General features: G+C 41.1%; 1 protein-coding gene across 4 annotated transcripts in view; it reads right to left on the bottom strand.

Moving 5' to 3' along the window:
• ints2 (integrator complex subunit 2) overlaps window positions 1-24,494 on the bottom strand; it is a 65,782-nt gene that overhangs the window by 33,545 nt on the left and 7,743 nt on the right. For 3 of the 4 annotated variants that reach the window (XM_043718109.1, XM_043718112.1, XM_043718110.1), the window contains 8 exons: window positions 24,099-24,406; window positions 23,323-23,461; window positions 19,493-19,595; window positions 17,370-17,483; window positions 13,562-13,692; window positions 8,637-8,810; window positions 2,837-3,066; window positions 2,105-2,230 (listed from right to left, as the gene is read on the bottom strand). In XM_043718109.1, coding sequence (XP_043574044.1) covers window positions 2,105-2,230; window positions 2,837-3,066; window positions 8,637-8,810; window positions 13,562-13,692; window positions 17,370-17,483; window positions 19,493-19,595; window positions 23,323-23,461; window positions 24,099-24,391 — 1,310 coding nt within the window. In that variant the 5' untranslated portion in view covers window positions 24,392-24,406. The remainder of the gene's footprint in view (window positions 1-2,104; window positions 2,231-2,836; window positions 3,067-8,636; window positions 8,811-13,561; window positions 13,693-17,369; window positions 17,484-19,492; window positions 19,596-23,322; window positions 23,462-24,098; window positions 24,407-24,494) is intronic. The other variant, XM_043718111.1, reaches the window with a different exon arrangement.

Below are 24,494 nucleotides of genomic sequence, written 5' to 3'. Positions count from 1 at the left end.
AAATAGCTTTAAGTCCCTTAGCCTTTCCTCATAAGACTTTCCCTCCATACCAGGAAACATCCTGGTAAACCTCCTCTGAACCTTTTCCAAAGCTTCCACATCCTTCCTATAATGTGCTGACCAGAACTGTATGCAATACTCCAAGTGCGGCCGTATCAGAGTTTTGTACTGCTGCAGTAGGACTTTGGTAGAGTGATTGCGTTTCGGAGCCACAATAAAAGCTAACACACCGTATGCCTTCTTACCAATCCTATCAACCTGGGTGGCTCAGTGGTTAGCACTGTTGCCTCACAGTGCCAAGGTACTGGGTTTGATTCCCACCTTGGGCAACTGTCTGTGTGGAGTTTGCACATTCTCCCAGTGTCTGCGTGGGTTTCCTCTGGGTACTCTGGTTTTCTCCCACAATCCAAAGATGTGCAGGTCAGGTGAATTGGCCATGCTAAACTGCCCATAGTGTTGGGTGCATTAGTCAGGGGTAAATATAGGGTAGGGGACTGGGTCTGGGTGTGTTGCTCTTCAGAGGGTCAATGTGGACTTGTTGGGCCGAAGGGCCTGTTTCCATACTGTAGATAATCTAATCTAATCTCTTCAGAGGGTTGGTGTGGACCTGTTGGGCCGAAGGGCCTGTTTCCATACTGTAGGTAGTCTAATCTATGTACATGGACTCAGCTCTCTCTGCTCATCTACACTACCAATAATCTTAGCATTAGCTTAGTACTCTTTGTTACAGGGATTTAAACACACAATATTAGTTGGTAAATTAAAACTGAAGAAATGTTGCAGATTCACATAAAAGCAATTTTCAGCCAATAATCATTCAAATAGAATACAATCAGGGTCTCTCAGCATAGCTGAGCAGCTACTGTGGAAAAGAAATCTTGACCTTGGCCATAAGAACTGCAGAATTATGTGCTCATTTGGTCAGTCTTGAAAAAGGCACCAGTCAGCTATTTTGTACAGGTACTTGTAGACACGTAAACTTAGCTGTACATTTTTTCAAAGAGGCAGAGATTCTTTGGGTCAGTCATACCGATAACTGTCTCACTCTGCATGAAGGACATGATTGGTTAACCTGACCCAAGATACCAGTCAATGATACTCCAATCCAGCCACTTTGAAACCTGGGCATAACACTCTCTCAGGTTTGTAATCCTTCCTGTGGAGGACTTATGCCCGGAACATTGATTCTCTTGCTCCTCGGATGCTGCCTGACCTGCTGTGCTTTTTCCGGCGCCACACTTTTCGACTCACGAGTTCATGGAGGCAGATTTAATCAAGACATCTGAAATGTTATCTAGAAAGGAAGAGCATGCCGGGTTCTGGGAAAATATGGTGGAACTGTGTTATGTCTGCATCGGCTCTTGCAGTGAGCAGTTCACATATATATGGCATATGATTTCAAAAGTATGCATATCATCTGTAAATCAGGTAGAACATATTTGTATTAACTGGTCAGTTAACTGTTAATTGTTACAGAAATCAAATAAGTTGTAATGGAGACCACATATCAAAGTGATCCCAGGACTGTAACTGAATCAAAAGGTTGAAATTGGACTGTAAACCCAAGGATAAATATGTAGTTTAGACCATCCTTTGTAACTAAGGATTAGACAAGAGTTATAAAATATTGTTCCCTCATTTTACCGGCTGTGTCTACAATGTTGATTTCCAATTATTCGGTGCTGTCAACAACTGCTAAGTGTGAATGCAGATTATCAAGGCGTGTTGTGTCCTTGTTGCTTGATGACAAGGTTTATTGAAAGATAAATCTGTAGCTAATTACCAGAAAATTCTGTTCAGCAAATATATTTACAACCAAATGTCAAATCCATTGCTGTGTTACAACTGATGGACTTGCTTTTTGTTTTCCTTCAACTGTCAATTTCCTTCCCTTATCTTTTGCAGGCATGGATTCTTATATAATTTACTCCAAGATGGTCTTTTCATTTATGATTGCTCATTTACAGCTAAGTCTGATCTTATTCAAACAAGATTTTCCACACCTGTGGAAGGATGTCACTAAGTAATGCATTATGACAAGGACCTTGACTGAGTTTATCATTACCTCCACCACCAACACTCCATTCCTCCTTTAGAGACTTACCTGACTAAACTGGGGAATGCCAGCAGCATGCAGAAGGACAAAGACACAAAGCGGACACCAGCTGGAGTTGCCGGTGGGCGGCTTGTCATCAGCTGTAAAAGCTGCTCAGCTTCTTCATCGGTTGGCCTAGTTGACAATATCACACAAGGCATTACAATTCTATACTGCAGAAAACACAAAGTGCTGCTGACGACACATGAAGTAGAATTGGACTTCCGATAGAAATGGTCATTTGGGTCTGTTAGCTAAATGCCTTCTCTTTGGTCCATGTGATTACACAACTAATTACCCCATCACTAACCCAAGCAGGCATCAGCTAACACAGTATAGTCTAGAGTTTGGGGCTGGAACATGCTGCCCTGTCTGGCTTGTTAGATCCTTTACGTGTACAGTCTCACCAATGACATATCCTAACTTCAAAGTAACAGACCCACAACACAGAAGTCTTAAAAATTCATACGTACAAGGCGGCTATGATCTCTCCCAACAAACACCACATGATTAACTGTCAAAACTGAGTTGCAATGGTTGGTTACAGAAATTTTTGTTTCTAATTAACAGCATTTTTAAAAAAACTTCTGAAGCTATTAACTGTTGCGGTGAAATGTGAATTCACATTTTTAACCTGCATACTGGTTTCCTTTTCTAGAGATGCTATGTCACCAGCCTACACATGGTATCCCTAAAACAACACCTGCTCAAAAACCTTTCATATACTATCGCAGTTCATACTTGAGTCCAGCGATTCCCATCAGTGCACAGTAGAGCCGCAACATTGCGCTAGCTTTCACCACGTTTTCCTCCTTCAGTGCTGAGTATACCGAAATATTAGGTTCCATGTCAGTGTCTGCAGTATCCTCACCAATGCGACCACTGCTGACCGTCGGGAGAATTGCCATTAGTTCCAGCAGCAGCTGCCGTCTCATCTGCCATAGCACCGAGCTACTGCGTTCCTTCTTATGCTGTGTAACAGAAAAACAACTTGAGAATTACACTCTGATCTCAAATTTTTTACTGGATTGGAGAATACATCATCAGAAATTTATTAAGTATTTGAAGATTATCTCTACAACCTAAGAACACATGAAATAGAAGTAGGCCATTCTGCTGCTCAAGCTTGCACCAGTCAATAAGGTGAGAGCCAAACTTCTACCTCAGCTACACCTTCCAACACTACCTAGGAATGGTAGCATATGGTGTTATTAGATTAGTAAGCCAGAGACCTGGAGAAATGAGTTCAAATCTGATTATGACAACTAAAGAAAATTTAATTTGATTAATTACAAAATCTGGTATTAATACAAAATTATAAAACTACCAAGTTAATGAAAAAACCCATTTGATTCATTTATAGTTTTCCTTTGGGGAAAGTAATCTGCCATTCTGACCTTCATCCTTAAACACTTCCACCAATTCCGATTAGACCCCACCACCAAGAACATCTTCCCCTCCCCACCCCTCTCTGCCTTCCGCAAGGACCGTTCCCTTAGCCAATCCTTGGTTCGTGCCACTCTTCCTACCAACCCCCCCAAAACCCCCAGGTACCTTCCTCTGCAACTGTAAAAGATGCAAACTCTGCTGGCACACCACCTCCCTCACCTCCACCCAGGGCCCCAAACAGACTTCCAGGTGAGACACGGGTTCACCTGCCTCTCCTCCAATCTGGTTTACTGTGTCTGATGCTCCTGATATGGTCTTCTCTACATTGGTGAGACCAAACAAACTGAGGACACAAAAGGGATCTTGATCAGATGGGCAAATAGACCAAGGATAGGCAGATGAAGTTTAACTTAGACAAATGAGAGATGTTGCATTTTGGCAAACCGGGATGGGACTTACACACTTAAATGGTGAGGTCCTGGGGAGAGTTGCCAAACAAAGAGACCTTGGGTGCAGGTTCACAGTTCCTTGAAGGTCGAGTTGCAGGTCGACAGGGTGGTGAAGGCGGTATTTGGTACACTTTGAGTGCATTGAGTACAGGAGTTGGGAGGTTATGTTACAGCTGTACAGGATATTGATTAGGCCACTTTTGGAATTCTGTGTTCAGTTCTAATCTCCCTGCTATAGCAAAGACATTGCAAAACTTGAAAGGGCTCAAAATGGATTTACAAGGATGCTTGGAATGTTTGAGCTAGAGAGAGGGGCTGAATAGGCTGGGGCTATTTTCCCTGAAGCATTAGGGGCTAAGGGATGACCTTACAGAATTTTATAAAATCATAACGGACAAGGGTAGGGGAATCCAAATCTAAAGGGCACAGGTTCAAGGTGAGAGGGGAAAGTTTTAAAAGGGACGTAGGGGGCATTTTTTTCATGCAGAGGGTTGTGTGTGTATGGAATGAGCTGCCAGAGGTGGTGGTGGAGGCTGGTACAATTGCAGCATTTAAAAAGGTATCTGGATGGGTGGAGGAATAGGAAGGGTTGAGAGGGATATGGGCCAAATGGGACTAGATTAATATCTGGTCAGCATGGACAAGTTGGACCAAAGGGTCTGTTTCCATGCTGTACATCTCTATGACGATGACTGTATTTCGCCGAGCATCTCAGGCAGGCCCACAGGGGTTGACTTGACCTCCCAGGCACTGCCCATTTTAATTCCCCTTCCCACTCCTTTTCCGACATGACTACCCCTGGCCTTCTCCATTGCCACTGCAAATTAGAGGAACACCACCTCATCTTCTGCCTGGGCAGCTGACAGCCGAGACGACTCAAATAACCTCCTTTCCCATTCCCCGATTTGATTTCCAGCCCCTCCCCCTCCCTTCCATTCCTCTGATCGACCTTTCCTTAGGTCCCAACTAGATTCATTCCTGTCGTTGACCAACCAGGTTGGACTCTCTCCCTGTGTTCACCTATCCCTACCTCACCACCCCGCACCCCCCTCCTTTATCTGCAGCTCCCCTTACACTCTCACCCAGTCCTGAAGAGGGGTTGCATCTGAAACATTGACTTCTCCACCTCCTGATGCTGTCTGGCTTGTTTGTTTTTCCAGCCTCCTGCTTGTCTACCTTGGATTCAAGCATCGGAACTTTTTTTGTCTCATTCTGACCCAGTCTGGCCTACTTGACCTAAAATGCATCTGTACACCACAGCATACATATTGCAGTGTTTTGTTGCGATGTGTGGCATTAATAATATATTAAATGAGATAGTTTCAGAACAGATAGATTAAAAATAGGACATTCCCAAGGCACTGTGAGCCATCAATACCACCAGGTTTTATTCAACTATAACCTGTAACCTCATGTTTCTGCATATCTTACCACTCAATTATTACCATCAAGCTAAAGGACAACCCTGGTTTCATGTAGGGCATAGGAGAGCTTACCTAAAGATTTCAACCAGGCAAATCTACAGCAAAGGATGACATGAATTTCAACATCAGAAATAGCAATTCCCTAACCAATGGCGAGGTGAGTGTGACTGGCCTCGACAGCAGGCAGTATTTGTCCTAATATAACATCAAGAAACACTTGCAAAATTGTAATCAATGGAATCAGGGTAAAAACTTCTCATAGCTAGAACAACCATCCCAAGTAAGATGGTTATGGTTGTTGGAGGTAAGTCAACTCAGCCAGAGGACATCGCTGTTGGAGTTCCTCAAAGTAATGTCCAATGTCAAAACATCTTCAGCTGCTCCTTCAACAAACTTCCCTTCAGCTCAAGATCAGATGTGGAGATGTCTGTTGATGATTGCAAGGAGTTCAATGCTATTTGCAATCCCTCTGATACTGAAACAGTCTGTATCAACATTCACTAAGTTCTGTATAACATTCAGATTTCAGTTGATAAATGGTTAGTAATATTTACACCAGACCAGTGCCAGACAATGACCACCTTCAAGGAAAAATCTAATTAGTTACTCATGATATTCAATGGCACTGCCATAAATATTCTGGGGTTTCCACTGATCAGGGCCAGGGTTTAGATCAGAGTGGTGCTGGAAAAGCACAGCAGGTCAGGCAGCATCCTAGGAGTAGGAAAATCGACGTTTCGGGCAGGGCCAGTCATACAAACACAGGACAGGGGCTGGGCATTCTGCAAGTAAATTAGCTCCTGACTCCTCAGAGTTGGCCACTATCTGCAAGGAATACATCAGAAGTGGGGGTGGAATACCTTTGCCTGGATGAGTGCAGATCCAACAACAGTGAAACTTGAATCCGTGCATGACAAGAAGCCACTTGATAGATACCCCATTTATTTTGTAGACCACTGATGCATAGAAGTAGTAATGTACCATCTATAAGATCATCTTCCAAACCTGACCTTCACCACTTAGAAGAACAAAGGCAATGGCAGCTCAGGTGCACTTTCAGCTGCTGGTTCCCCTCCAAGCTACATATCACCTTGACATGGAAGTATAATTGCTGTTCCCTTATCATTGCTACATCAAAATTCTGGCAGTCCCTCCCTAACAACACAATGGCTGCAGGCCTCAAAGATGGGCTCATTACCACCTTTTCAAGGACAATAAATGTTGGCCTTACAAGAAAGTTGTGCACCCCATGAATGAATATAAATAGAAAACCCATATCACTTAATTCCCTAAAATGAAATTCCTCACTTGAGGTTATCAAACATTTCTGGACCGGAATGAGAAAGAAGAGTGACCAAGTAAGTAGTTAAGTAGTACTTGAATAAACAGTAGCTGGAGGCAGATTTGCTGTCAAATGAAGGGAAGAAGTGGAATTACACTATGTACAGTGCAGAGTATGCTAGCTGTCTCACCTAGGAGGTTAGCACTGATGGAAGAATATGGAGTGTGGTAAGAAGATTGCTAAGAAGCAAAAAGATTGCCAAGTAGATCCAATGTTAGAAAGGCTCGTGGTGGGCACCTGCAGTCATTCAGCATGGAAACAAACCCTTCAGCTTCAACTCGTCCACACTGACTATGCTCCCAAGCTAAACTAGTCCCGTTTGGCCCATATCCCTCCATACCTTTCCTTTCAAGTGCTTATCCAAATATCTTTTAAATGTTGTAATTGTACCTGCATCCACCACTTCTGGCATTTCATTCCACACACTAACCACACTCTATAAACAAGTTGCCTCATGTCCTTTTTAAAACTTTCTCCTCTCATCTGAAAAATATGTTCACTCGCTGAGAACTCTCCCATCTTAGAGAAAAGACTTTTGCTTTTTTAAACCTCGTCTCTGCCCCCATGATTTTATAAACTTTATAAAGGTCACCCCTCAACCTCCTATGCTCCAGTGAAAAGAAGTCCCAGCCTATTTTTAAAACTCAAACCCTTCAATCCCAGCAATGTCCTTTTAAATCTTTTGAATATTTAGTTCAATCTTATTTTGTGAGATAGGAGGTTTTAAAACTAGTTTTAGTAAGATTAATTAAAAAAAGATTAAAGAAAAATTTACGATGTACTTTAATGTGTCACAATTTAATTGGGGTGGGGGTCAGCGATTACTACCAGTTCCACCAATGACAGTGCTTGAGAATTATTGACCTACAAGAATAATGTCTGAAAAGCTTTTCACTGGAATCTTCCCGCTACATGTCACCATTACCTTACCCTCATCACTTGAAAGTGAACACTTCTGAGCAATTCTCTTTTTTTGTTGAAGACTCACCTCCACTTGCTGCACTGTACACTGCAACTTTCCTCAAGGTGTAAAGGGATACAATTATATTATTCATCAAAACTCCTTCTTTGTTCCGTGACTAATAACAATCTACATTTATGTAGCACCTTTAAGAGAGCAAATGTTCCAACATGCTTAGCAGAAGCATTGTTCAACAAAGAATGAGCCAAAAAGGTACCAGCATGGACACCTGAAAGTTTAGTCAAAGGAAAAGGCTTTAACAAATATCTTAAAAAGATGGAAAGAGAGGGGTAGAGAGAAAGATACAGAGACAGAGCAATTTAACATACTTAATTCGGAATTCAGAGCTTAGGGCCAAGGCAGCATAAAGTGCAATTGCAAATGACATTGGAGTTGGTGAAGAGGAAGGAAAGGGTGGACAAGAGGTCTGGGCCCAATGTAGAATTCATGAATGGTTGCAGAGCTGTAGAGTGTTTCAATGATAGGGAAGAGTAATATTATAGAGAGATCTGATTATGAGGTGAGAAGTTTAAAAATGATGTATTGTTTGACTGCAAATTAAAATAACAGCAAGAACAGCAGCCAATGGCGAACAGATACAACCTTGAGATAACGAGGAAAAAACAAAGGTCAAGAGGCAGAAAGTTTTGGATGGGGAGTTCCTGAGCTTAGGACTCCAAAAAGGTACAGCTGCCAATAGTAGACTGATTGAACTTCGGATGTTTAAAGGACAGATTTTGAGCTTGTGCGGGAATTCACGCTTTTCGGGATTCAAAATGTAAACTCCAATGGGATATAAACACAGGAGCCATACAGAGCTATTTCAGTGTCCCTTGCAGTATTTTAAAAACGTATCAGAATAAAATTAAATGAGGAACACAGTCATCAGTGTGTGGGGTATTTTACAGATCGGTTGAAAGCTTGCCCAATAGAACATCAATATTGCAAATAAACTCCTTTGGTTTTTCACACTCACCTGCTGCCCATTGCGGATGAACATTCCAAACCAAGTTCGTACTTTCGCATTAGTTCCTAGCAGTAAACCACTAACAAAGGAGACCAGGTCAGTGACAGTATCTTCAGAGCCATCATTCTTGCACTGATCCAGGGTCAGGGCCACTCCAAGTCCTGGAAGGTGGCATTCCTCCACCTGTTACACAATTCGAGATATGGGATAACAGAAGAAAATCCAGGATCAGAAAAGACCATTCATCTCATTCCAATCACAACAATCATTTCATATTGGGACACTGTCAGTGTGAAAGGGAACGCTGGTAGGTATAGGCAATGCTGGATGACTAAAGAAATTGAGGGTTTGGTTAAGAAAAAGAAGGAAACATATGTCAGGTATAGACAGGATAGATCGAGTGAATCCTCAGAAACGTATAAAGAAAGTAGGAGTATACTTAAGAGGGAAATCAAGAGGGCAAAATGGGGACATGAGATAGCTTTGGCAAATAGAATTAAAGGGGAATCCAAAGGGTTTTTACAAATATATTAAGGACAAAAGGGTAACAAGGGAGAGAATAGGGCCCGTCAAAGATCAGCAAGGCGGCCTTTGTGTGGAGAAACAGAAAATGGGGGAGATACTAAATGAATATTTTGCATCAGTATTTACTGTGGAAAAGGATATGGAAGATATAGACTGTAGGGAAATAGATGGTGACATCTTGCAAAATGTCCAGATTACAGAGGAGGGAGGAGTGCTGGATGTCTTGACATGGTTAAAGTGGATAAATCCCCAGGACCTGATCAGGTGTACCTGAGAACTCTGTGGGAAGCTAGAGAAGTGACTGCTGGGCCGTTTGCTGAGATATTTGTATCATCAATAGTCACAGGTGAGGTGCTGGAAGACTGGAGGTTGGCAAACGTGGTGCCACTGTTTAAGAAGGGCGGTAAAAGCAAGCCAGGGAACTACAGACCTGTGAGCCTGACCTCAGTAGTGGTCAAGTTGTTGGAGGGAATCCTGAGGGACAGGATGTACATGTATTTGGAAAGGCAAGGACTGATTCGGTATAGTCAACATGGCTTTGTGCATGGGAAATCAAGTCTCACAAACTTGATTGAGTTTTTGAAGAAGTAACAAAGAGGATTGATGAGGGCAGAGCAGTAGATGTGATCTATATGGACTTCAATAAGGCGTTCGACAAGGTTCCCCATGGGAGACTGATTAGCAAGGTTAGATCTCGGAATACAGGGAGAACTAGCCATTTGGATACAGAACTGGCTTAAAGGTAGAAGATAGAGGGTGGTGGTGGAGCATTGTTTTTCAGACTGGAGGCCTGTGACCAGTGGAGCGCCATAAGGATCGGTGCTGGGCCCTCTACTTTTTGTCATTTACGTAAATGATTTGGATGCGAGCAAAAGAGGTACAGTTAGTAAGTTTGCAGAGGACACCAAATTTGGAGGTGTAGTGGACAGCGAAGAGGGTTACCTCAGATGACAACAGGATCTTGACCAGATGGGCCAATGGGCTGAGAATTGGCAGATGGAATTTAATTCAAATAAATGCGAGGTGCTGCATTTTGGGAAAGCAAATCTTAGCAGGACTTTAATGGTAAGGTCCTAGTGGGTGTTGCTGAACAAACAGACCTTGGAGTACAGGTTCATAGCTCCTTGAAAGTCGGAGGATGAGGGGTGACCTTATTGAGGTTTACAAAATTATGAGGGGCATGGATAGGATAAACAGACAAAGCCTTTTCCCTGGGGTCAGGGAATCCAGAACTAGGGGGCATAGGTTTAGGGTGAGAGGGGAAAGATATAAAAGAGACCTATGGGGCAACTTTTTCCATGCAGAGGGTGCTACCTGTATGGAATGAGCTGCCAGAGGATGTGGTGGAGGCTGGTACAATTGCAATATTTAAGAGGCATTTGGATGGGTATATGAATAGGAAGGGTTTGGAGGGATATGGGCTGTGTGCTGGCAGGTGGGACTACATTGGGTTGGGATATCTGGTCAGCACGGACAGATTGGACTGAAGGGTCTGTTTCCATGCTGTACATCTCTATGACTCTACGCCTTTCTCCAGTTGATTAGTGAGAACCACGTTCCTACTGCCCCATGTTTTGAAATATAAAATTAAAAAACAAAATATGTGGTATCATAATGGCCAGATGCTTGTGTTTTGGGTGGAAACTGTGACTTAGATGTAAATTAACTCAGAACTGCTTCACTTTCCAGCAGTTTATTGCTTAAACTTGTTTGTGCATTAAGGCAATGTTTTAGTGGTTGAATATAGCACAGAATGCAACTTAAAGTTTTGCACTAAAATATATCAAGGACTATTTTAAAGAGTGGTAACCTGAAGGAGTTTATTAATGTAACCAAAAATGTATTAACCATTAAAAAGCCCTTTGAAGAAAATAATTTTAATATTTGAAAATAACACAAATTTTATGATTTATTATTGGCGCAATAGTAAGTATCTTAGGTCTATTAAAAAGACGATATTTTTAAAAAAGCAAGAGCCTCTGTGCTCTTGCAGCCAGTTGTGGTGGATCAATGTCTAAATGTTTTTAAGAAAATATAAACATGAAGGAAATTACTTGCACCTGAAATTCCTTGATCTTTTGTGCTGGTTTGCCCAATTTTGGGCAAATTACTCTGGCATCCTAACAAAAGTCCAGACTGTTGTCTCCACATAACACTTAAACCATATCCTCAACAGATACGGCTTCCTTATAATTTTTTTTGAAAAAATTAAAAACAGTGAAACTTACACATATAGTAATAGCTTAAGTAAAGCTTTCAGAATTCAAACACAAGATGTGATGACTATAAATATGTATAGCTTTTTTTTATATTGACAAGAATCTTCAGCAATGCCTCCACTCAGTAAATACATTGCATCATCTTTCAGTGTTGCCATTCACTCCATTTGGGTGTATTTGACAGATGAATGTGAATGAAAATACACTGAGAGTCACAGTTATACAGCACAGAAACTGATTCTTTGGTCCAACTAGCTCATGTCGAACAGATATTCTAAATGAATTTATTCCCAGTTGTCAGCATTTGGCACATACCTCTCTCAACCCTTCTTATTCATGTAATCATCCAGATGTTTTTAAACGCTGTAATTATTCCAGTCTCCACCACCTTCTCTGACAGCTCATTCCATACATGCACCATCCTTTGCATGAAAACGTTGCCCCTTAGGTCCCTTTCAAATCTTTTCACACTCACCTTAAACCTATGCCCCCTAGTTTTGGATTCCCCTGTCCTGGGGAAAAGACCTTGGCTGTTCACTCTATCCATGCCCCTCATGATTTTCTAAACTCCTACAAGGCCACCCCTCAGACTCCAATAGTCCAGGAAAGCCCCAGCCTATTCAGCTTCTCCTATTCAGCTCAAACCCTCAATCCTGGCAAATCCTTGTAAATCTTTTCTGTACCCTTTCAAGTTTCACAACATCTTTCCTATAGCAGGGAGATCAGAATTCCAAAATGCAGTATTCCAAAAGTGGTCTAACCAATGTCCTGTACAGCCCAACATGACCTTTCAATTCCTATAATCAATGCATTGACGAACAAAAGCAAGCGTACAAAACGCCTTCTTTATTATCCTGTCTACCTACAAGTCCACTTTGAGGGAACTATGAACCTGCACTCCAAGGTCTTGTTTCTCAGCAACACACCTCAGGACCTTACCATTAAGTGTATATGTCCTGCCCTGTTTCGCCTTTCCAAAATGAAGTACCTTTTATCCAAATTAAACTCCATCTGCCACTCCTTGGTACACTGGCCCATCTGATCAAGGTCCTGATGTACTCAGAGGTAACCTTCTTTACTGTCCACTACACCAATTTTGGTATCATCTGCAAATTTACTAACCATACCTCCTATATTCACATCCAAATCATTTACACAAGTGACAAAAAGCAGTAAACCCAGCACTGATCCTTGTGGCACACCACTGGTCACTGGCCTCCAGTCTGAAAAGCAACCCTCTGTCTTCTACCTTTGAGCCAATTATTTACCCAAATGACCAGTTCTCCCTGTATTCCATGTGATTGAATTTTGTTAACCAGTCTACCATGCAGAACCTTGTCAAATGTCTTACTGTAGTTCATATAAACCACTTCCACCGGTCATCAATCCTCTTTGTCACTTCTTCAAAAAAAAACTCAATCAGGTTAGCGAGACACAATTTTGTATGCACAGAGCCATGCTGACTATCCCTAATCAGTACCTGCCTTTCCAAACACATGTAAATCCTGTTCCTCATAATATCCTCCAACAACTTGCCCATCATGGATGTCAGGCTCATTCATATATAATTCCCTGCTTTTCCTTACCACCTTTCTTAAATAATGACACCACATTTGCCAACCTCCAGTCTTCTGGTACCTCATTTGTGGCTACTGATGATACAAATATCTCAGCAAGGGGCCCAATCACTTCCCTGCCTTCCCACAAATTTCTAGGTTATACCTGATCAGGTCCCAGAGATGTATCCACCTTCGTGTTTTAAGATGTCCAGCACCACCTCTTCTGTAATAGAGACTTTTCAAGATATCGCTATTTACTTCACCAAGTTCTCTAGCTTCCATATTCTTCTTCATAGTAAAAACTGATACAAAATGCTTGTTTTGTATCTCACCCATCTTCTGCACTTCCAGACATAGGCAGCCTTGCTCTTCTTTAAGAGGCCTTATTCTCTCTCTACTTACCCTTTCATCTTTAAAAGCTATCTCGTGTCCTCTTTATGCCATCCTGACTTCTTCTCAAGTTGAGTAGATTGAAACCATGCACTACTCTACTCAGCTGTTGCATGTTGGTAAAGCTCAGATATGCCAGACTGCATTGCCCATTTGACTATATCTCAATCGCTTCAAAGGATGCACTTTTTGATTTCTTAGGCACCTCTGCAAAGTTTACAAAATGCAAATAATCTCTTACCACCATGGCTCTGACATTTAAGGCTTGGGAAGGATTCATTTTGCACAGCTGCCGAAGCGTCTCAGTTCTGCGACGACCCCCAACACTCTCTTCATCCTGTCGCTCACCATTTTTTATTAAACCCCTGCAAACTGAACAACAGAATGTGTTACTTACAAGCCCACAATACTATCTAAACTCCTGATTTTCATCAAGTTATTATTTCATCTCACTCTAATTCTATACTTAATTACTATTTTCCTTCAATTGCGTGAACTTCCCCAATTTGCTCTGCACCACCTCTTGTCAACTGGTAGACAAAATGTTCAGACATTTTGTAGCTTGCAAGCAGTCACTAGAAGGGAGCGTGGGGAGAGCATAGGAATGGAAGAGAGGGAAGTAGGCATTAGCGAATGGCCCATGGAGACTGTCCCATCACTTGATACAATCACAGCTGACTTTGGGCTTTCACTCCACTTTTTGTCTATTGGCTATATTGCTTGATGCTGAGACATCAAACATCTGCATATTTCAGCCTTAACTATATTCAATAATGAATCACTTACGACCTTCTGAAATTTCAAAGGATTCACAATAATCCAAAAAGCAAAACATCTCAGCCCTTAACAGGTGTTTCTTGTTTTGAGACTGTCCTAATTTTAGTTTTCTCTAGTTGGAGCATCTACCTCTCAGCGGTCTACTCTTTTCAGCCCCATTCAGAAATTGATATCTTTCAATTAAACATTCTCATTCATCTAAGCTTTAGTTTACTCTATTCTCTTATGATAGAAGAAAGGGGATCAAAGGGACCAATCTAGTGAACCTTCACAGCATGGTCTCCGATGCAAATATATCTTTTGAAAATGGAGACTAAAACCACACACTGTGTTCTAGGTATTACCTCACTAAAGCTCTATTCAATTGTAGCAAGACCACATTACTGTACTCCAGTCCCACATTAAATGAAGGACAACATGCTATTTGCCTTCCCAGTTGTATGCTGTACCTGCATGAAACTTCCTGCATTCTTAAAAGGCTCTTCTTCCATACAAACCTAATGACAGTGAATCAAATAAATGTCACTCCTAGGTGACATTCGGAACTTCTTTATAAAATGATGATTGACAAAATATCTCTCTGTGTGAAATGATGACAAAATCCCCAAGCTCATCACTTGGACATCCTTCAGGAGGTATCATCATGGTACATGTGACACCTTGCAAAAAGCAAAAAAAAAATTCAGCTATAATAATGGATGACTTTAATCTGATGCAGATTGGGCAATTCAAATCAATTATAGCATTGGGGACAAATTCCTGGAATGTGTAGATGATGGTTTTGGATCAATGTTGAGGAACTGACTAGAAGACAGGCCATCTTATGACTGAGTATTGCGTACTGAGAAAGGAATAATTGACAATCTAGTTGTGCAAGGCCTTTTTCATGGTGGTGAAGGGGGAGTCAACATTATATGAAAGAGTTATTTATTGAGAAGAAGTGGCAAAGTTGATTCTGAGACCAGGGTATGAATCCAAATAGGGGGAAACTAATGGCATGAAGCACGAACTGGTTATGATACACTGGGGAGCATTACTTGAAGGGATGACAGTGAATAGGCAATGGCAAACATTTAGAAAATGCATGGAGGAACTACAACAATTGATTATTCCTGTCTGGCACAAAATTAAACCTAGAAAGTTGGTCTGGCCATGGCTAACAAGGGAAATTAAGGAAAGCATTAGATCCAAGGAAAGCAAACAAATTGTCCAAACATACCTGAAGATTGGGAGCATAGTTAGATTTTAGCAAAGCAGGACAAAGAGATTATTATGAGAAAAATAGATTACGAGAGTAAACTTGTGAGGAACATACAAAGTAAAAGTTTCCATGGGTGTGGAAAGAAAACAAAAATTAAGGAAGACACATGTAAGCCCTTTCTTAGAAGCAGGGGAAATTATAAAAAGGAACAAAAAGATGGTAGACCCATTAAATACATTTTTTTGGTTCTGTCTTCACAAAGAAGGATACAAATAATGTCCCAAAACTGTTGGGGGAACACCAGGTCCAGTGAAAGAGAGGAACTGAAGGAAATCAGTGTTAGTTGAGAATTGATTTGGGGGAAATTGATGGGAATAAAGGCTGACAAATCCCCAGGGTCCAATAATCTACAACTCAATATTTAAGCAAGTAGTCCCTGAAATAGCAGATCATCCTTCAAGATTCTAGAGACTCTGGAACAGTTCCTAGGAATTGAATGATTGCGAATGTAACACCATTATTTTAATTTTAAAAGATGGTAAAGAACAAGGGGAATTATAGACCAGTTAGCCTGATATCAGTAGTAGGGAAAATGGTAGAGTCCATTATAAAATATTTAATAACAGCACTCAAAATAGAGACAGGATTGGATAAAATCAAAATGAATTTACAAAAGGGGAAACCATGTTTGACAAATTTTCTGGAATTTTTCAAGAATGGAACTAGTCGAGTTGATAAGGGGAACCAGTGGATGTGGTTTACTTGGGCTTGCAAAATGTGTTTTGTCAGGTACCACATAAGAGATTCATATGTAAAACTAAGTGCATTAGATTGGGGGTAGCATACTGACATGGATGGAGAACCGGTTGGCTGACAGGAAACAAAGAATAGGAATAAATAGGTCATTTCCTGAGTATCAGCCAGTGACCAGTGGAGTATTGCAGGGAAGCATTTTGTTCCCAACTATTCACAACATATTAATAATTCAGCTGTTGGAACTAAATGTACTGTCTCTGACACAAAGCTGGGTGGAAGGGGAAACTGTGAAGAGGATGCAGAGATGCTTCCATGTGATTTATAAGAGTTGAGTGAGTGGATAAATGTATGGCAGACATGATGTAGTTAAATAGGAGGTTATTCACTTTGGTATCATGAACAGACAGGTAGATTTTCTGAATGTTGATAGCTTGGGAAAAGGAGAGGTGTAATGAAGCATATGCTTGCACACAAGTTGCTGAAATCAAGCATGCAGGTGAAACAGGCAGAGAAGGCAAAGATTATGTTGATTTTCATAGCAAGAGGATTTGAGGACAGGAGCAGAGATGTCTTTCTACAGTTTGCCTTGGTGAGACCACATCTAAAATACTACAGTACATGCAGTTTTGGTCTCCTGAGCTGAGGAAGGATGTCCTGGTTATGGAGGGAGTGCAACAAAGGTTTACTACATTGATTCCTGAGATGAATAGGGCTGATGCAAGACGACAGAGTGGATCAGTCAAAACTATATTCACTTGAGTTTAAAAGAATAGGAGGATAGGAATCTCATGGAAGCCTTTAAATTTGAACAGGACAGGGTAAATACAGGAAGGACGTTCCCGATGACGGCAGGTAGACCAGACCAGGGGTCAAAGTCTAAAGATACAGGGTAGGCCATTTAGGAGTTGAAGAGAAATGTTTTCAGCCAGATAGTGGTGAGCCAGTGGCATTCACTGCCACAGAAAATGTTTGGAGGCAAAAACATCTAAAGTTTTCAAGAAGATAGGTATAGTTCTGAAGGCTAAAGGCATCAAAGGATTTTGTGGCAAAAGTAGAAACAAGGTACCAAAGTAGGTGACTGGCCACGATCACATAGAATGGTGGAGGAAGTTTGAAGGGCGAAATTGCCTTCTTCTGTTCCTATTCTGTGTTTCTATCTCAACCCTAATACCGAAGCAAATGATCTTTGCAAAGATGAATACATTTCTAAGAATAAAATTGAATTTTAGTACATTATTTTATTCTTGGTCCTTAGACTTTCTCAAGCCATCACAACATCAGTAAAAAAAAAAAGTGTTAAAAGAAAGATCATTACCTTCATTGAAGCTGTCAGGAACATTGGCCACTAACAAACACATAAACCATGATCCATTTCGTACATGAAGCAAAGCCTCAGCTACTTCAGTAATTGGCAACAGTGATGGAAGTTCTGAGGGAAGAGAAATAAAGCACCACACAATTTATATTATAACATTACTGCATACCACATGTGCTACCCAATGGCTTTACTCTGAAACATTAAAATGATTTTTGCACCCAAGAATTTGTATAATGGCACATATATAGTTTGGATAAGCAAGCAATTCACTTTCTCCAAATATGCAAGTTATTTTCAGGATATATAATTGGCTTAACAGTAGGAGACAGAGGGGTGGTGGAGGGTTGTTCCTCAGACTGGAGACCTGTCACCAGCAGTGTTCCACAGGGATTGGCTCTGAGTCCTCTTTCGTTTGTCATTTATATAAATGATTTGGAGAACACAGAAGGCATGGTTAGCAAGTATGCAAATTTCACAATCTGGTGACATAGTAGACAGTGGAGAAGGTTTTCTAAGATTACAAAGGAATCATGATCAAATAGATGAATGGACTGAAAAATGGAAGATTGAGTTTAATCTGGACAAATGCTAGGTATTGCATTTTGGTACAACAAAGAAAAGTAGGTCCTGGAGTAGTGTTGTAGAAGAGAAGAACCCAGGGATTCGGGGACGTAATTCTTTGAAGTTTGCGTCATATATAGACAGGGTGGTTATAAAAAGGCATTTGGCATGCTTGCCTTCATTGCTCAGTCCTTGAGTATAGGAGTGGGAAGTCATGTTGAGGTTGTACAGGATATTGGTGAGGTCTTCTCCGGAATACTGTGTCCAGTTCTGGCCACCTAGTTACAGGTAGGATATTAGAGTCATACAGCATGGAGACAAGCCCTTTGGCCCAAACTGGTCCATGCCGACCAAAATGTCAGTTCACGCGAACCCCATTTCCCTGCATTTGGCCAATATCCTTCTAATCCATGTATTTGTGCAAATGCCTTTTAAATATCGTTAATGTACCGACTCAATCACTTCCGCTGGCAGTTCATTCCATATATGTACCACCCTACATTTAAAAAGTTGGTCCTCAGGTTCCCATTTATTCTTTCCCTCCAACTTTAAACTGATGCCCCTCGTCCTCAATTCCCCAACCCTGTGAAAAAGACTGAGTGCATTCACCTTATCCATGCCTCTTATGATCTTATATACCTCTATAAGGACCCTTTTAGTCTCCTACATTCTAAAGAAAAGAGTCCTACCTTGTCCAACCTCTCCCTATAACACAGACCACTGAGTCCAGGCAACATCCTTGTAAGTTTCTTCTCTACTCTTTCCAGTGTAATAACATTCTTCCTATAGCAAGGTGACTAAAACTGACCACAATACTCCAAGAGAGGCCTCACCAATGTCCTGTATAACTGCAACATAACTTCCCAACTTCTATACTCAATGATTATTTATTAAACTGAAGAGGATTCGAAAGAGATTTATCAGAATGTTGCCAGGTATGGAAGGTTTGAGTTATAAAGAAAGGCTGGATCTTCTCTCAATACAGTGGAAGAGGTTAAGAGGTGGCCTTGTAGAAGTTTATAAAATAATCAGGGTTATACAGAGAGTTAATGGCTGTTGTCTTTTCCGTAAGATGGGGGAATTTCAAAACTAACAGGTACATTTTTAAGGTGAGAAGAGAGATTTAAAAAGACATGAGGGGCAAAGTTTTATACAGAGGGTAGTTCATGTGTGGAATTATCTTCCTGCGGTAGTGGTGGATGTAGGTACAATTACGTTTAAAATATATAAGTACATGAATAGGAAGAGTTTGGAGGTATATGGGCCAGGAGCATACAGGTGGGACTACTTTAGTTTTGGGATTATATTCAGCACAGACTGGTTGGACTGAAGAATTTGTTTCCATGTTATATGACTTAAGGAGTCTGACTGTAACTAATTTCTGCAATCAGCCACCACTAATTTCTGGTTCACATCAGTATCAGTGGAAAACATTCACTGCAGAACATCAGCAGCAGTGCAATTCCCACATCTTGTTTAAACCTATAATTGAAATATATATTTCTTAAATCTATAAACTGAGTTATGACTTGCAATTTCACTGATAACCTAAATCTTACCTGCTTGAAGGATACAGAGCACATCTGCAACTTCATCCAGATACACCGGGCTTTCAAACAGTTCTGAAGACTTCATAAAAAATTCTCCATTTGAATCAGACAACTTCAACATACATACACAAAAATAAAATGATCCTGTTAGTCTCTACAAAGTATCATCAGTTGAGTTTCATGAAATTAGAGTCACACAAGGGAAAGGTTTCAGAAAATCTGAAGTGCAAAGGGACTTGGGGGGGTCTTAGTTCTGGATACTCCAAAGGTTAACATAGTGTTGGTTGGCCAAAGAGAAGGCAAATGCAATGTTAGCAGTCATTTCAAGAGGGCTAGAATACAAGGACCAGAGACGTACAATTGATGCTATGCAAGACAATGGTCAGACCACATTTGGAATATTGAGAGTAATTTTGGGCCCTGTATCTAAAAAAAGGATGGGCTGGTGTTGGTGAGGGTCCAGATGAGATTTACGACATTGACCCCAGGAATGAAAGACTTGTCGTATGAGGAGCCGTTGAGGACTCTGGATCTATACTCGAAAGAGTTTGGAAGGATGCTTTGGAGAGGGGACAGAAATGGTTTACCCAGACGTTGCCTGGATTGAAGCATATTCACTATGAAAAATTTGATTTGTGTTCACTTGAAGGAAGGATGCGGCACGACCTAATAGAAGTTTTCTAAATTATGAGAGGAATGGATAATTGGAGCCTTTTCCCCAGGGTAGAAATGTCAATTAATACAGGACATAGGGTTAAAATAAAAATGGGTTAGCTTAAAGGAGACGTGAAAGGCAATTTTTTTTTAAAATACAGAGGGCAGTAAGTGCCTGGACTACGCTACCAGAGGTGGTGGTGGAGACAGAAACACTAGCAATGTTTAAGGGGCATTTTGACATATATTTGATTAAAGCAGGAAACAGAAATATGGACCACCTCGAGGCAAAAAGGTTTTGAGTTTAGAAAGGCATCATCTGTAGAAAAAGTCTTGGCAGGATGAATGGCACGATACTGTGCTGTACTGTTCTTTGATAAGGTGCGATCTGTTTGAAAATTTGAATACTGACAGCGTTGGATAGAATAGATGTGGGCAAGATGGACACACTAGTAGGAGAGACCAGGATCTGAGCACGGCTTCAGAGTAAATGGACGATCCTTTAGAACGGAGATGAGGAGGAATTTCTTCAGTTAGCAAGTTAATCTATGGAAAGCATCGTCACAGAGGGCTGAGGAGGCCAAGTCATTGAGTGTATTTAAGACAGAGACAGATAGATTCTTGATTAATAAGGGAAACAAGGGTTATTGGAAGAAGGCTGGAGAATGGGGTTGAGAAACATATCAGCCATGATTGAATGGCAGAGCAGACACTGATGGGCCAAATGGGTGAATTATGTTCCTTTATCTTATGGTCTTACAGCCTTCCCTTTCCAAGTGCTTCACTGCCAGAAAATAGGAAGTTAAGGAAGTGATGACTGAGCCCTTTGCTGAGATACTTATGTCATCAATAGTCACAGGTGAGGTGCCAGAAGAGTGGAGGTTGACAAACGTGGTGCCACTATTTAAGAAAAGGTGGTAAGGACAAGCTAGGGAACCACAGACCGGTGAGCTGACATCGATGCTAGGCAAGTTGTTGGAGAGAATCCTCAGGGACGAGATGTACATGTATTTGGAAAGGCAAGGACTGATTAGGGATAGTCAACACGGCTTTGTGCGTGGGAAATCATGTCTCTCAAACTTGATTGAGTTTTTTTTTGAAGAAGTAACAAAGCGCACTGATGAGGGCAGAGCAGTAGACGTGATCTATATGGATTTCAGCAAGGCATTTGACAAGGTTCCCTATGGGAGACTGGTTAGCAAGGTTAGATCTCATGGAATATAGGGAGATCTCGCCATTTGGATGCAAAACCGGTTCAAAGGTAGAAGACAGAGGGTGGTGGTGGAGGGTTGTTTTTCAGACTGGAGACCTGTGACCAGTGAAGTGCTACAAGGATCAGTGCTGGGTCCACTATTTTGTCATTTATATAAACGATCTGGATGTGAGCATAACAGGTATAGTTAGTAAGTTTGCAGATGACACCAAAACTGTGGTGTACTGGACAGCGAAGAAGGTTACCTCACAACAGGATCTTGATCAGATGGGCCAATGGGCTGAGAAGTGGCAGATGGAGTTTAATTTAGATAAATGCGAGGTGCTGCATTTTGGGAAAGTAAATCTTAGCAGGACTTATCCACTTAATGATAGGGAGTGTTGCCGAACAAAGAGACCTTGGAGTGCAGGTTCATAGTTCCTTGAAAGTAGAGTTGCAGGTAAATAGGATAGTTAAGGTGGCGTTTGGTATACTTTCCTTTATTGGCCAGAGTATTGAATACAGGAGTTGGGAGGTCATGTTGCAGCTGTACAGGACATTGGTTAGCCATTTTTGGATATTGCATGCAATTCTAGTCTCCTTCCTATCGGAAGCACGTTGTGAAACTTGAAAGGGTTCAGAAAAGATTTACAAAGATGTTGCCAGCATTGAAGGATTTGAACCATAGGGAGAGGCTGAATAGGCTGGGGCTGTTTTCCTTGAAGCATCGGAGGCTGAGGGGTGACCTTAATGAGGTTTATAAAATCATGAGGGGCATGGATAGGATAAATAGACAAAGTCGCTTCCCTGGGGTGGGGAAGTCCAGAACTAGAGGGCATAGGTTTAGGGTGAGAGGGAAAAGATATAAAAGGGACCTAAAAGGGTAGTACATGTCTGGAATGAGCTGCCAAAGGAAGTGGTGGTGGCTAGTACAATTGCAATATTTAAAAGGCATCTGGATGGGTATATGACTAGGAAGGATTTAGAGGAATATGGGTCAAATGCTGGCAAATATGACTAGATTAGGTTGGAATATCTGGTCAGCATGGACAAGTTGGACTGAAGGGTCTGTTTCTGTGCTGTACATCTCTATGACTTGCTTGGAAGTCCATGTCCCTTTTAGCAGGTTCACTGTCAGTCTGTAAATCGTTTTAATATGCAGGAGTTACTTGGCCAGCCAGACTGTAAAATGCAATGGCAAAACAACGTAGTACAATGTCCATATTCATGGATCAATCCAATTAACTTATGATCCAAACTCTTCAAAGATGGAACAGGAGAAAAGACAGAGATAGAAGCGGAGAAACCCTCAATTCAATGTTTCATCTCTGCCTATTCATCTTCCAACCCATTGCTCCCTTGCTTCACATGATACTCCCTTGCTTCACAACCCCTTTTCCAAAGCTTGTCTCTTCTCCAACTCCCATGAATTCCTCTCTGTCACTTAATCCAAATGCAGATAAATTGAAATAGCATGTTGTTATAAATTGGAGTGATGACGTGCTGAATATAGTCATGCAGAACAAGGAACTTTGGAATAATATTGTGCAGAGTTCACCATAACCGGGAATCCCCACTCAGGCCTGCATCTATTGTGGACTAATTGGCAAACATTGATTGCTGGGAGTCTTCAAAAACTTTATTATTATATCTGATCATCGACAGGGTTTTAAAAAGGTGAACTAGATGGTTTCCTGACTGTCAATTTCTACTAACAATATCACTTGTGTCTGCAGTACTACAAAGAAGCACTTCCCTCCTATCCATCTGCCCCCAGTGATGAGTTTAATGTGAAAATGGCCCCTCTTTTGATTTTTTTTTGCAGTTTTAAGGATGAAGAGTGGAGACAGGAGTCCTTAAGTGCACAAACAATGGGGGTGGCAAACTTCTGCACCTCAAAAGGAAAGTTTGAATTCATCAGTGCTCGGGTAGTGGCATGCACAGATGGAACACAAGCTTCTATCTTGGATTAATTCAGGCCCTTGTTTATTACCTTGTTCATGATCACCAACAGTTCACTAAGTGCTAGTCGGAGACGACGAGGAGAATCACTATGCTCAAATTCCAAAGCCAAGCCATGCTGTAGTTGTGATACGAGGATGCTCTCTCCATTTGCTCCACCTAACTTGTGCCTGTTTAAAAGAAAGTTAATAAGTTTGAGAAATATTCTTGAAAAAGATTTTGCGAGAAAGAAAATTATTCTGCGCCTTGTGACATTTCAAAACATCACAAACTACAGGTTTTTTGAACGTAGTCAACATTATACAGTAGGAAACATGACTAATTGTACACATCAAGATTCTAAAAACAGCCAGAAAATAAATGGTCAAATAAACTGTTTTAGTCATGTCAAATCCATAAATCAACATTGGGTCGAGGGATAAACATTGGGTGTGATGCAGGTGAAACAGTTTTTTTTGTCCAGAAAAGTGTCATGTGATTTGATACACCCAACTGATAAGGCATACTGGGCCTTCATTTAACTTCAACTGAAAGATAGCTCTTTGACAGTGCATCACCTCAGCATTGCACCAGGAGCATCAGCAGGATTATAAAGTCAAATCTTTAGAGAAATACAATCTATAACCAATAACCTTCTAACTCAGAAGAATGAGTGCTACCAACTCAGAGTTACATCCACATCATTAACCTAACTTCTTCTTTCACGTTAGTTATGGGTTATACATTTGCAAACTCAGGTTACTGACAAATCAAGAGAAATTCACAATTACTTGATATTTACATTAACTTTGGAAGTATAATAAATACCTGAGCTGCTGTTCTTTGGTAGCATCCTGCTCCAGTGCATGAAAATCAACTGATAGGAGAGCCACAATCGAGTTGACAGCCTCAACCCCAGACAGGAGACGCAGGATGAGTTTTTTGTCTTGAGCCCAAGCCTCACTTTGATCAGCAGGAGCACAAAGTGCCATTCTCACCAGGCAGGGCAAGAGAAGCCTCAACTCTGGATCACTCAAAGCTGCTAGTTTTACCACATCGACCTTCTGCATTGCTTCAAATGCAAAGGAACTCACAAGCTGCAGGCACGCAAACTCTGTCATCTTTGCCAAAGGGACCTAAATAGAAAACATTGACACACCATTCAATTTAATATAGCAGGGAAATGCAGTAACTCAGTGTGCTTAGATTTGCCAAATGTTTCTT

This window comes from Chiloscyllium plagiosum, chromosome 28 (assembly GCF_004010195.1).
Source record: "Chiloscyllium plagiosum isolate BGI_BamShark_2017 chromosome 28, ASM401019v2, whole genome shotgun sequence".
Classification (NCBI taxonomy): domain Eukaryota; kingdom Metazoa; phylum Chordata; class Chondrichthyes; order Orectolobiformes; family Hemiscylliidae; genus Chiloscyllium; species Chiloscyllium plagiosum.
This window is presented reverse-complemented; position numbering and strand designations above follow the sequence as displayed.